The sequence below is a fragment of the Somniosus microcephalus genome, chromosome 28 (genome assembly GCF_052327205.1).
Source record: "Somniosus microcephalus isolate GS21.2 chromosome 28, FLI_Smic_1.0, whole genome shotgun sequence".
Taxonomy (NCBI): Eukaryota; Metazoa; Chordata; class Chondrichthyes; order Squaliformes; family Somniosidae; genus Somniosus; species Somniosus microcephalus.
Window position 1 is genome coordinate 45,767,104 of NC_141014.1, and position 13,646 is coordinate 45,780,749.

The following is a 13,646-nucleotide window of genomic DNA, read 5'->3' on the forward strand; positions in this document are numbered from 1 at the left end:
GAGGGAGGGAGGGAGGGAGTGACTCGTTTCCCGAGGGAGGGATGGAGGGAGTGACTCGTTTCCCGAGGGAGGGAGGGAGTGACTCGTTTCCCGAGGGAGGGAGGGAGTGACTCGTTTCCCGAGGGAGGGAGGGAGTGACTCGTTTCCCGAGGGAGGGAGGGAGTGACTCGTTTCCCGAGGGAGGGAGGGAGTGACTCGTTTCCCGAGGGAGGGAGGGAGTGACTCGTTTCCCGAGGGAGGGAGGGAGTGACTCGTTTCCCGAGGGAGGGAGGGAGTGACTCGTTTCCCGAGGGAGGGAGGGAGTGACTCGTTTCCCGAGGGAGGGAGGGAGTGACTCGTTTCCCGAGGGAGGGAGGGAGTGACTCGTTTCCCGAGGGAGGGAGGGAGTGACTCGTTTCCCGAGGGAGGGAGGGAGTGACTCGTTTCCCGAGGGAGGGAGGGAGTGACTCGTTTCCCGAGGGAGGGAGGGAGTGACTCGTTTCCCGAGGGAGGGAGGGAGTGACTCGTTTCCCGAGGGAGGGAGGGAGTGACTCGTTTCCCGAGGGAGGGAGGGAGTGACTCGTTTCCCGAGGGAGGGAGGGAGTGACTCGTTTCCCGAGGGAGGGAGGGAGTGACTCGTTTCCCGAGGGAGGGAGGGAGTGACTCGTTTCCCGAGGGAGGGAGGGAGTGACTCGTTTCCCGAGGGAGTGACTCGTTTCCCGAGGGAGTGACTCGTTTCCCGAGGGAGTGACTCGTTTCCCGAGGGAGGGAGGGAGTGACTCGTTTCCCGAGGGAGGGAGGGAGTGACTCGTTTCCCGAGGGAGGGAGGGAGTGACTCGTTTCCCGAGGGAGGGAGGGAGTGACTCGTTTCCCGAGGGAGGGAGGGAGTGACTCGTTTCCCGAGGGAGGGAGGGAGTGACTCGTTTCCCGAGGGAGGGAGGGAGTGACTCGTTTCCCGAGGGAGGGAGGGAGTGACTCGTTTCCCGAGGGAGGGAGGGAGTGACTCGTTTCCCGAGGGAGGGAGGGAGTGACTCGTTTCCCGAGGGAGGGAGGGAGTGACTCGTTTCCCGAGGGAGGGAGGGAGTGACTCGTTTCCCGAGGGAGGGAGGGAGTGACTCGTTTCCCGAGGGAGGGAGGGAGTGACTCGTTTCCCGAGGGAGGGAGGGAGTGACTCGTTTCCCGAGGGAGGGAGGGAGTGACTCGTTTCCCGAGGGAGGGAAGGAGTGACTCGTTTCCCGAGGGAGGGAGTGACTCGTTTCCCGAGGGAGGGAGGGAGTGACTCGTTTCCCGAGGGAGGGAGGGAGTGACTCGTTTCCCGAGGGAGGGAGGGAGTGACTCGTTTCCCGAGGGAGGGAGGGAGTGACTCGTTTCCCGAGGGAGGGAGGGAGTGACTCGTTTCCCGAGGGAGGGAGGGAGTGACTCGTTTCCCGAGGGAGGGAGGGAGTGACTCGTTTCCCGAGGGAGGGAGGGAGTGACTCGTTTCCCGAGGGAGGGAGGCAGTGACTCGTTTCCCGAGGGAGGGAGGGAGTGACTCGTTTCCCGAGGGAGGGAGGGAGTGACTCGTTTCCCGAGGGAGGGAGGCAGTGACTCGTTTCCCGAGGGAGGGAGGGAGTGACTCGTTTCCCGAGGGAGGGGGGGAGTGACTCGTTTCCCGAGGGGGGGAGGGAGTGACTCGTTTCCCGAGGGAGGGAGGGAGTGACTCGTTTCCCGAGGGAGGGAGTGACTCGTTTCCCGAGGGAGGGGTGCGTGACTCGTTTCCGGAGGGAGGGAGTGACTCGTTTCCCGAGGGGGGGAGGGAGTGACTCGTTTCCCGATGGGGGGAGGGAGTGACTCGTTTCCCGATGGAGGGAGGGAGTGACTCGTTTCCCGATGGAGGGAGGGAGTGACTCGTTTCCCGATGGAGGGAGGGAGTGACTCGTTTCCCGATGGAGGGAGGGAGTGACTCGTTTCCCGATGGAGGGAGGGAGTGACTATCTCGACTCTGCTGAATGGGTCTCTTTTGCCAAACCTTAGGACGCGGTTAAAATAATGGCGAAAGACTTGGTGCGGACACGGCGCTACGTGAAGAAGTTCATCATGATGAAGGCCAACATCCAGGCCGTGTCTCTGAAGATCCAGACACTGAAGTCCAACAACACCATGGCTCAGGCCATGAAGGGAGTCACCAAAGCCATGGCCACCATGAACCAGCAGGTGAGGTGGCTACCTGTACCTGTACCTGTGCCTTGTGCTGCTGGAGTGCGCAGTGTCGGGTGTTTGTTTAGTACAGTACCGTCGTGGCAAGTCCGAGTGCAAGATCAGTGAAAGCGGACGCACCGTTTTCTCTGTTGAATGTTTTGCTATTTTGAAATTATTTGTTCCCTAGAGTTTAGAAGAATGAGAGGTGATCTTATTGATGCATATAAAATTCTTCCAGGGCTTGACAGGGTAGCTGCAGGGAGGATGTTTCCCCTGGCTGGGGAGTCTCGAACCAGGGGTCACAGTCTCAGGATAAGGGGTTGGCTGTTGAGGACTGAGATGAGGAGGAATTTCTTCACTCAGAGGGTGGTGAATCTTTGGAATTCTCTACCCCAGAGGGCTGTGGAGGCTCAGTCATTTCTTAACTTGTCCCACTACCTCTCTTTGCCTCGCACCATCATCCTCTTTTGTCGTTTAATCTCTCCTGCCTTCCATCCTGTCACAGACCTTCCCTTTGTTCTTTCCTCCCCTCCTCCCTGCCCCTGCTTAAAAAACCTTTCCTCTCTAACCTTTTCTAGTCCCGACGAAGGGTCCTCGACTCGAAACGTTGACTGTTTCTCTCTCCTCGACGCTGCATGGCCTGCTGAGTGTTTCCAGCATTTTCTGTTGCTATTTCAGATTTCCAGCATCTGCAGTATTTTGCTATTGTAAAAACGTATAGGCGGGTTGTAAGGAGCGTCTTAAAATGGAGAGAGGGAGCTAGAATGATTTAGGGAAAGAGTCCAGAGAGCGGGACCTAGGTGGCTGTAAGGTTGGCCAGCAGTGATGGGGCAAAAATAGGAGGGGCAATGCACAACGAGTTACTGTATAGCAGCGGAAAGTTCGGAGATGGAGCTGTAGGACTGGAGGAGGTTACACAGATCCGGAGAGATTTTAAATACCTGTCTGGAATGAGTCCTGGTTACAGGGATGGAGACGGACAATGCTGGAGATACTCATTCACCAGCATCTGTGATGGGGAAAGATGGGTAACTAGTTGAATGTGGACTCTACATCGGAACTGACAGATCCCACCCAAATTATTCTCTCTACAGATGCCGAAGGCCCTGATGTGAATTTGCAGCATTTTTAATTGTGTTTAGCCCAGTAACCAGGATTTATTCCGGGCGCAAGTCCTTCCATTTCAGTATCCAGCAGTTTTTCCTTTTTATATTTAATGGCTATGGGATCAGTGTCTGGAATCCTTTTTGCTAGCGGTGGCATTGTGAGATGGGGCGATATGCAGTGTGGGCAGCAATGTATCCGAGAGCGATCAGGCTACTTTGTGCTTAAGATGCGCTTGTGGTGACCTGAGCTCAAGGTCACTTTTTTGGGGGGGGGGGGGGGGGAGGGGAGGGCTTGTAGGGATAGCGTGAGGTTTCAACCACGCAGAGAAATATTGGTGAAAGTTTAGATGCGGCATGTGATCGGTACGTTGCGATACCCGGGCGTTCTGTCATACGGAGACCCTCCTGATCCCTTCCCCCAAGCCCCTGACTCTCTGTCCTGCATTGCAGCTTAAGCTGCCTCAGATTCAGAAGATCATGATGGAGTTTGAGAAGCAGTCGGAGATTATGGACATGAAGGAGGAGATGATGAACGACGCCATCGATGATGCCATGGGCGATGAAGATGACGAGGAAGAGAGGTCAGCGAAGAGCGGGGTGGCGGGGAACGGGATCCGCAACAATACAATCCCCTTTTTTGACCGTGAAGAACACAGGAGCAGGCCGTTCAGCCCCTCGAGCCTATTCCGCCATTCAATTGGATCGTGGCTGATCACCGGTGTTCCCTGTAAGGTGCGCGGCCCCAGGGAACTCCGCGCAGCTGGCTGGCCGGCACTTCAATGTAAAAAAAACCGCACATGCGCGGCATTTTGATTGGCGCCCTTAAAGGGACTGCGCAGGGCCAAAAAAAAAATTACAGGGAACATAGCTGATCACATCTTTATCCTGCGTCCTGGCACGCTCAAGTCTCGGGCCCCAGGTTGTGCCAGACTCACATTGGAGGCAGTTCAGAGACGATTCACTCGGTTAATTCCAGAGATGAGGGGGTTGACTTATGAGGAAAGGTTGAGCAGGCTGGGCCTATACTCATTGGAGTTTAGAAGAATAAGAGGTGATCTTATTGAAACATATAAGATACTGAGGGGGCTCGACAGGGTAGATGCAGAGAGGATGTTTCCCCTCGTGGGGAGATCTAGAACTCGGGGGCACAGCCTCAGAATAAAGGGTCGCCCTTTTAGAACTGAGATGAGGAAGAATTTCGTCTCTGAGGGTCATAAATCTGTGGAATTCTCTGCCCCAGAGAGCCGTGGAGGCTGGGTCATTAAGTACATTTAAGGTGGAGATAGACAGATTTTTGCAAGATAAGGGAGTGAAGGGTTATGGGGAGCGGGCAGGGAAGTGGCTTTGAGCCCAAGATCAGCCGTGATCTTATTGAATGGCGGAGCAGGCTCGAGGGGCCAAGTGGCCTATTCCTGCTCCTGTTTCTTATGCAGACTCCTGGGTCTGCTCCGACCAGCTCCCAGGTGTGAGGGTCAATGTTCCGGCTAAGGTGCGCGGCCGTGCAGTCCTCCGCAAGGTCCTGCGCAGGCCACTTGCCAGATTTTACATTGTAAATAACGTTCATTAATGTTCCCGCGCTCTCTTTTGGTGGGGGGGTGGGTGGTGGTGGGGGGTGCGCGCTCCATTCAAATTACCGCGCCTGCGCGATTTTTGCCACGAGCCCGCCATCGAGCCGACTGCCCGGGACCTGCAGTTCGCCGCGTGGCCGCACAGCTTGAAGGGAACACGGCTGCCCGTGCGCAGAAATTTAAAGCGACCGCGCATTACAAGAAGCGGGCCGCGCCGAGCACCGCGCAGCTCACCGGGAACGTCGGTGAGAGCGAGTCACTCTCCGGGTTGCCTGGGATCAGGGAGCTTACGGTGTCGCGCATTGCTGGTGCCAGGCACGCCACTCCACTCCCGCAGAGCAGCACCTTGGGCCACAGTGTGCTCTGCCACCTGCTGCTTGCTTGTAGCTTCTAAAGATTGTAGAATAGAAATTTTCCACAGCGCAAAAAACAGGCCATTCGGCCCATCACGCCTGTATTGGTGCTGTGAGAGAGTCAGCCAGTTACATTCCTTTTTCCCCATACCCTTTTAAAATGTTTCTTTTTTTCAAATATCTATCCACTTTCCTTTTAAAAGCTATTATAGATGCTTCCACCCCTTTCTGGTCGAGCATTCTATGTCCGAACAAACATCTGCATAATAATGAGAGGAAATACGGTAGCATAGTGGTTATGTTACTGGGCTCATGATCCGGAGACATGAGTTCCAAATCCCACCACGGCAGCCGGGGAATTTAAATTTAGTTAATTAAATAAATCTGGAATAAAAATCTAATGTTAGTAATGGTGAGCATGAAACTACCGGATTGACTTCCCATCTGGTTCACTGATGTCCCTTAGGGAAGGAAATCTGCCGCCCTTACCCGGTCTGGCCGATATGTGACTCCAGACCCACAGCAATGTGATTGGCTCTTAACTGCCCTCTGAAATGGCCTAGCGAGCCATTCAGTTGTACCAAACCACACCGGGCTGCAGCGGTTCAAGAAGGCGGCTCACCACCACCTTCTGAAGTCCAATTAGGGACGGGCAATAAACGCCGGCCTTGCCAGCGACGCCCACATCCCAGGAACGAATATAAAAAATAAATATATTCCCATAGTCCCTCCCTTTTGCTTTTTTGGATGTTTTCGATCTTCAACTTGTGTCCTCGAGTTACCGATTCGCCGTCCAGTGAGATGATTGTTTCCCCAATTTAAGAACTGTGGGCACTGATGGAAGATGATGCATGTGGAAGGTGGGCTCTGCTGTAGGGACTCTGGTGCATGCACCTGAAATTGGGCGAGGTACGTGAGGGGCCGTGGGTGGCCATGAGACCAAACCCCCGAGAGTCTGTGTTTCAGGAGAGATGGAGGTCGAACATCAGGAGTGGGGGGGAAGGCAGATGACTGAGCGACTGTGGCTGAACTGGAAGTTCATGAGTCTTGTGGGGAGGCGGGAGATTGTAAATTTGTTTCAGGACATTCATGGTTGCACGTGGTCTACACATCGCAGGTGAACACCCCTGGGTTAGGGCTTCTGATGGTTTTTTTTTTTCCATCCTCTGTCCTCAAGTCCCCCAGAAAGGGATATCCCGACCCCGGCCTCGTCGCCTTCAGGGCCCCTGACCCACTGGCCTCTCCGCGGTTAATATGAAGAGAATTAAGCAGCTCCTGTTGGACGCGGTGCTGACCCTTTGTCTTTTTGTCTTTGCAGCGATGCTATCGTGTCTCAGGTACTGGATGAACTTGGTCTGAACCTGACTGACGAGCTGTCCAGTAAGTATCTCGGCCGATCGGCAGCACCCCGTGTACCTGTACGACATGTAATTTTAAGTCTTTCGCAGGTCTCTAGGTAACCTGCTGGTGTAGTGTTGTCCGTGGCGGATATTCCGATTTCCTACGGGCGAGTATGCGCTGTGCACCCACCCGTAGGGACATCGAAAATGCCGGTTTCAGGTGTGCACTGCGCATGCGCTGGAAACTGGCATTTCCGATCTGTCAAGAATGGTCTTGACAGATCCTCCGGCTATCCTGGAGAAGGGCGTCTGCGGGGGGATAGTTCCGCTTTCTGGAGACCCTCCGCCCGCAGAAAACCCTTACAATTCTTGCGCCTGGTAAAAGCAGGCATAAGGCCTGCATTTACCAGGATAAGAGTTGGAAAAAGTAAAAAAAAAAAAAAAATTCCCACTGATTTATCATTTAAAAATACTTTTAAAAAAGGTAAGTTTATTTTTAGCCCTGTAAAAAAAACTTCAATTATTTTTTTCAAAAATTTAAAGTTTTGTTTGAAATAGTTAATTTATTTGTACTTTCAAGTCATTTTAAAGATGTGATTTAAAAAAAAATGTATTTAAAGTTTTACTATGTTTTTGGGGGTGATCTCCATTCATATATTTGACAGGTCTTCCTGTCAAGTGTATGAAGGGAGATTCCCTTCTTTGATTGGCTCCCCATGGCCCACGTGACCTCAGGGACGCTGCGAACTACTGGCGCCTCTGGGATACGTGGGCCCTGCGCACCGGCAGTTTGGAGAGGCCCAGCAGCGGAACTCTGCGCCTCCCGGGAGCCCTCGGGCGCAGATTTTTCCAGATCGCAGTCCCCTGCTCGCGGGAGGCCTGCGATCGGAATATCTGGGCCATTGTGTCTAACTACAGGAAACACTTTTTTTTATCCGGCACCGACGGGACCAGCGTGGTGCCGGTTTATCAAAAAGTCCGGATTACAGAGAGGTATAGTAAAAGGTACGAGAGCCCCGCACACGGCCACAGATCCAGGCGTCCCTGTTGCATAGCAACAGGTGCAGGAACCCTGGTTACACGGCCACAGATCCAGGAATGGCCACTAATTAATATGAAGTAAAACTTCCCTGAACCTACTCCTGAATTTTGCCGGTTAACAGAGATTTCCGGTTATTTAGGTGCCGGTAAATCGAGAGTTTCCTGTAGTTTCGATTCGGCACTTTACAACCTTCTGGACTCAACATTGAGTTCAACAATTTCAGACTATAGCCCCTGCCCCCATATTTCAGGCTGTTGATGATTTTGCCATCCCCATTTGCAACATTTTATCTCTCAGACCTCCTACCCTAGCAGAGAATGTCCCTTCAGATCCTCCCCGCCCCGCCTCCCCCTCCCTCTGCGCCTGCTTAATATCTGTTACATCTCTAGCCTTCTCCAGTTCTGATGAAGGGTCCCAGACCTGAAACGTTAACTCTTGTTTCTCTCTCCGCCGATGCTGCCTGGCCTGCTGAGTGTTTCCAGCATTTTCTGTTATTTCAGATTTCCAGCATCCGCAGTATTTTGCTATTGTCTAACTAGCGAGCTATTTCCGGCAGACTGGCTGTGTTTGCCTGTCTTCGTGTGTTCATGGTTCCCGCAGTAGCCTTCTTTTGAGACCCTGCTAAATACTGCCTGTTGGTGTCTTAACAGTAGCACTGAATTCGATGAAGCACTGATTCATAGTCACCAGGGGCATCTAATGCATAAGTGGGACCTCAACAGAAGGAAAGACTTTCATTGATACAGCGCCTTTCACAACCTCCGGACCTCCCAAAGCCCTTTACAGCCGATTAAGTATTATTGAACTGTAGTACTGTAGGAAACGCGGCAGCCAGTGTGCGCACAGCAAGCTCCCACAAACAGTGGAAGGATGTTCTTGCCATGGAGGGAGTGCAGCGAAAATTCACCAGACTGATACCTGGGATGGCAGGAATGATGTTTGAGGAGCGATTGGGTCGATTGGGCTTGTACTCGCTGGAGTTTAGAAGAATGAGAGGGGATCTCATTGAAACTTATAAAATTCTAACAGGACTAGACAGACTAGATGCAGGAAGGATGTTCCCGATGGCGGGGGAGTCCAGAACCAGGGGTCACAGTCTAAGGATAAAGGGTAGGCCATTTAGGACAGAAATGAGGAGGAATTTCTTCACCCAGAGAGTGGTGAACCTGTGGAATTCTCTACCACAGAAGGCAGTGGAGGCCAATTCATTAAATATATTCAAGAAGGAGTTAGATATATTTCTTAAGGCTAAAGGGATCAAGGGATATGGGGAGAAAGCAGGGACAGAGTACTGAATTTGGATGATCAGCCATGATCTCATTGAATGGTGGAGCAGGCTCGAGGGGCCGAATGGCCTACTCCTGCTCCTATCTTCTATGTTTCTAGTACTGTGATAATGACCAGATAATCTGTTTTCTTTTTCATGATGTTGGGTGAGGGATAAACATTGGGCCCGGGACACCGGGGATAACTCCCCTGCTCTTCTTCGAAATAGTGGCCGCGGGATCTTTTACGTCCACCTGAGAGAGCAGACGGGGGCCTGGGTTTAACGTCCCATCCGAAGGACGGCACCTCTGACAGCGCAGCGCTCCCTCAGCACTGCACCGCACCGGGAATATCGGCCTGGATTATGTGCTCGAGTCCCTTGGGCGTGGGGACTCGCACCCCGCGACCTCCTGACCTCTGAAGCGAGAGTGCTGCCCACTGAGCCACGGCCGGGTCCAGGCATTGCAAGGTTGCTCTGCAGTCAGTGCCGCCGGCGGTCTCGAGCAGATTCAGATACAGGAAACTTTGGTTTATCCGGAGGTTAACTGTCCAGAATGCTCGAGCCACCGGCAAAAATCAGGAGTCGTTTCGTTAGTTTTTTTTTTCTTTTCGTTGCTTTTTTTTCACCAGTCAGGCTCTGCCAGGTCTTGCTGAAGCTGTTGCTAAGCTACAGAGACGTTTGCAAGGTACGGCTGACTGTTTAGAAGCTGTTGCTAAGCAACAGGGTTTGTTGCCAGATACGGAGCTCAAAATCTCCGTATGTTTCAACATTAGCGCTGGTTTGTCCGGCAGTTTTGATGGGACGGCAACAGCTCGGTCCCGTCGGTGCCGGATAGCACAAAGTTTCCTGTAATGTGAACAGTCCCCCCTGGTCCCAGGCAGATTTCTCACCGCTCCTTCTTTATTCACAGACCTCCCAAGCACCGGGGCGTCGCTCAGCGTTGCTGCCGGGAAAAAGGCGGAGCCGGTGGTCCTGGAAGACGCAGATGCCGACTTGGAAAAACGGCTGAAAAATCTTCGTAAAGACTGAGGGAGTCGATTTTTCTTCTCTTTTTTTTGTTGAAATTTTAAATTAAGTGGGAATAATACAGACTGTACGGAGAGATAGTGATTTAGTTATTTTTTTTTTCTTCTATTGTTTCATGGAATGATTGCCGAACTATCCGGCTGGCACAGGAGCGAGACTCCGCAGGACCTGCTCTGTGCCTGACACCGCGCACCACTTTAAAAAAACAAAAAAAAAAACGGGCAAAACCGAGAGTGGCTCCTTTTGCCGGGAGCCAGGCAGCCTGCGGGCAAAGAGAGTTAGAATCTTGTTTGCGGGCAGGTTTTGTCCTCCATCGTTACTTTCCCTACCCACCCTTTACCACCAGTGTATTAATACCTACCAAAGTGAGAGAGCACAAAGTACCGGACACCAAATCCGCACAAACCCTCGCTGTAAGGAAGGTATTAAAAGCGATGCTGGATGAATCGGGAGGCAGGGATATTTTTTAAGACTGTTTAAAGCATGGTGTGTGTGCAAGTTGCGGTGAAGTTGTTCTACTGCAGGGCACCAGTTGACTGCCAGAAGGGGAAACGCGGCTCCTGTGATGCCCTTTGGAGATACTGCCCTTGCAGAAATGTTCAAGCTACTGCACCTGGGGCTGCATTAAAACCCGCCCAGACTGACGTGTGCGACTTTACATCGCGCTGACGAACCTTTGCAGTCGCTGGTATAGGATTGGGAGGTGTGTCGTGTGTGTCGCCCTGTGCAGCAGCTGTCGCCCGACACACGAGGGCGCCTCCCCTCCTGAAGGTGGCGATACCTGTCGGCATATACAGCAGAGGGTGAGCCCGGGAATTGAGCCTCTGCCAGCTAGTCAACTCGGGCGGGTATGGCAGCCCACCCTGATCCTGTGCGCACGCCCCATCGAGTCACTGAATAGCGGTCAGGAGCCGGAGCTTTGATTTCTCTCCCTCCCTCCCGCCGAGGCCGGCTGTCGTGTCCCCCCTGCCAATTTTACAGATCCATTTATTTCTCAATAGATCTGTATCTAAGGGAGGGAGCACTAAGCCCAAAATGAGGCATGATTCCAGTCTGGTGCTGGTCCTTCCATTGCTGTGCAACAAACTTGTTACTGTGGGCTGACTGAAATTGACATTCTATATATAATTAAAAATCTTACCTTGGTGCCATGTGCACTTCCTGTCAGCTTATTCCATTATAATGGAACTTCCTGTGTAAATTTGTCACGGCATAATCACACCCTCCCACCACAGCAGCACCATTGGTGGGATGGTGTAATTACAGCGTGACAAGTTTACATGGATTTCCATTATAAAAGTGGATATAGGAATTATTAATGACTATATAAGGATAGAATATATAACTTTAAATGTGGCCTGAATTAGGTCTCTGTATCCTGCTGTAATTATTCCCCCACCCTCTAACCCCACTTCACCCACTTGGTCGTGACTCCCCCGTGTGTTAAGTAGAAGAATGACTGACACGTCACACAAAAGGAAGAGGAAGAATGAATCCTGGGCTGTACGGTTAGGTCTGAGCGTCAGTGTTGCCTCTTCATGAAATGCCAAGTTGTCATTTGTGGCCAGGCATGGCCCCCCCCATTGTTTTTAAGACTTGCTTCAGACACGACACCATCTCGAGGGTGCTCGCTGTAAACCCGGGCTCCCCGATGCTCAGCAGCCCAAAGGACTCTGACCCGGGATCAGGGGCTGCAGCAGCGCCTTTAGTATTAACAGAAGGTGCGATGGCAAGGTGCGCAGGAGGAGCAGTGGGGCCCGCACCAGCTCTGCAGGCTTGAAGGCCGCTTTTGCCAGCTGCTCCTCTGATCTCCCAGACACGCCTCCTGCGAGTCACCCGGCGACACCGTGGGGGGCGTTCAATTTGTTCCCGGGGCTCCGGCTAGCTCCCTGATACCCAAAATCACCGTCAAAGCAGACGGCACGAATAGGGGGTTTTCAGAGTTGGGGCGCACGACTGTGTCGACGGACCGCTTACCCCTGGGTGTGAAATGTACGATTTATCTTTCGCTTTACTCTCACGATCATGACATTAACATGAACAGATTTGGGGACAGTTGCTTATTGTATCCCAGATGCCAGGCTCGTAAAGCAATGGAACCCAACCTGCCCGCAGAACGAATAATAATTGTGTTTTAAGAGCTTGTAAAGTATTAATGGCCGATTGAGGGGCAGCGGTACGGTGCCGCGCTCTCCTGTGAGATCTGTACAGCAGAGTGTTTCACCTCGCCAGCCTCGGCGATAACCCAGACAGGTGGCGCTGTGCCCGTCGCGAGCAGGTGGCGCCATGCCTGTCGCGAGCAGGTGGCGCCGTGCCTGTCGCGAGCAGGTGGCGCCGTGCCTGTCGCGAGCAGGTGGCGCCGTGCCTGTCGCGAGCAGGTGGTGCTGTGCCTGTCGCGAGCAGGTGGCGAGTGTGAAATCTATTGCCGGTCCCTTGCCGCGAGGTCTCGGCTACACGCGAAGAGGACGCTTGCGAACGTGCCGACGTGCATTTACAGAGCTCACCGCAATGCATGCAAACACAACAGCCCCCAGCATAACCCTGCATTTCTTTGTGTAAACTAAAAATGAAACTTTGCAAAATGCCTTCTGCGCAAGCCGCTGTCGTGCTGCACGTTTTGTGAAACTCTCCGTCTCCTATTGCAGAGAGGGCCGACAAGCCTGTGTGTTGTGTTTAATCAGCTGTCCTCAGGAGCTGGGATTTGGGGCAGCCTGCACTACATTATTTTTTTTGCAGATGCTTTTATATTGGGGAAGGCTGTTTTTTTTGTCTGTCTGTGCATGATCATACTTTTCTGTCACAATAAATTATATACCGTTTGGTTATTTTTGAAATTTTACTGGAGTCCCGAGTCTCACTTTGGATGTTACCTGTTCCTTTCGGTCTCTGTTACAGGAAGTGGAGTTTTTTAAAATTCGTTTATGGGATGTGGGCCGTGCTAGCAAGGCTGGCATTTATTGCCCATCCCTAGTTGCCCCTTGAGAAGGTGGTGGTGAGCCGCCGCCTTGAACCGCTGCAGTCCGTGTGGTGAAGGTGCTCCCACAGTGCTGTTAGGGAGGGAGTTCCAGGATTTTGACCCAGCGACGATGAAGGATTGGCCGATATATTTCCAAGTCGGGATGGTGTGTGACTTGGAGGGGAACTTGGAGGTGGTGGTGTTCCCATGTGTCTGCTGCCCCTTGTCCTTCTAGGCGGCAGAGGTCGCGGGTTTGGGAGGTGCTGCCGGAGAAGCCTTGGTGAGTTGCTGCAGTGCAGTCGGCCGAGGGAGGAAATGCTGCTATTCTCCCTCCTCCCCCCTGCTGCCCCTCTTTCTCCCCCCGCCGCCCCCTCCCTCCTCCCCCCTGCCGCCCCTCTCTCTCCCCCCTCTTCCACCCCGCCGCCTCTCTTCCCCCTTCCACTCCAAAGATAGTGATATGGTGCGAAGGTGGGTAATAGGTTTGAGTGATAGTGAAAAGGTGGGTAACGGGTTGGGGGATGTGGCGAGAAGCCTGGTCGGTGGGGGTGAGGGAGGTGGTGAGTCGGTGGAGTCAATCTGGAAAAGTGGGCAAGCTTTCTTGGCCCTTCCCTGGCCCTAATAATACTTGTTTTGTTCTATCTGAGAAATCCTTGATGTAACGGGGCCCATTCCAGAATTAAACAGTACTTGAATTGTCACAGCATTTTAATATTTTTATTATATTAAAAAATATTTATCCAAGCAACGTTGGTTCAAAACAAAACTGGAGATTGGCACCAGGTCGTTCAACCCCGGGCCAGAGCTGATACTGATTGGCTGTGACTTCATCAG

At 52.7% G+C, this 13,646-nt stretch overlaps 1 protein-coding gene across 1 annotated transcript; it reads left to right on the plus strand.

The window, feature by feature from the left end:
• Nucleotides 1–1,969: 1,969 nt before the first annotated feature.
• Nucleotides 1,970–12,698, plus strand: LOC147099728 (charged multivesicular body protein 2a). The gene is made up of 4 exons (XM_085969107.1): nucleotides 1,970–2,172; nucleotides 3,714–3,844; nucleotides 6,503–6,564; nucleotides 9,744–12,698. The coding sequence occupies exons 1-4, from the start codon at nucleotides 2,008–2,010 to the stop codon at nucleotides 9,860–9,862; spliced, it is 477 nt and encodes a 158-aa protein (XP_085825233.1). The 5' UTR covers nucleotides 1,970–2,007; the 3' UTR covers nucleotides 9,863–12,698.
• The last annotated feature ends 948 nt before the right edge of the window (nucleotides 12,699–13,646 follow it).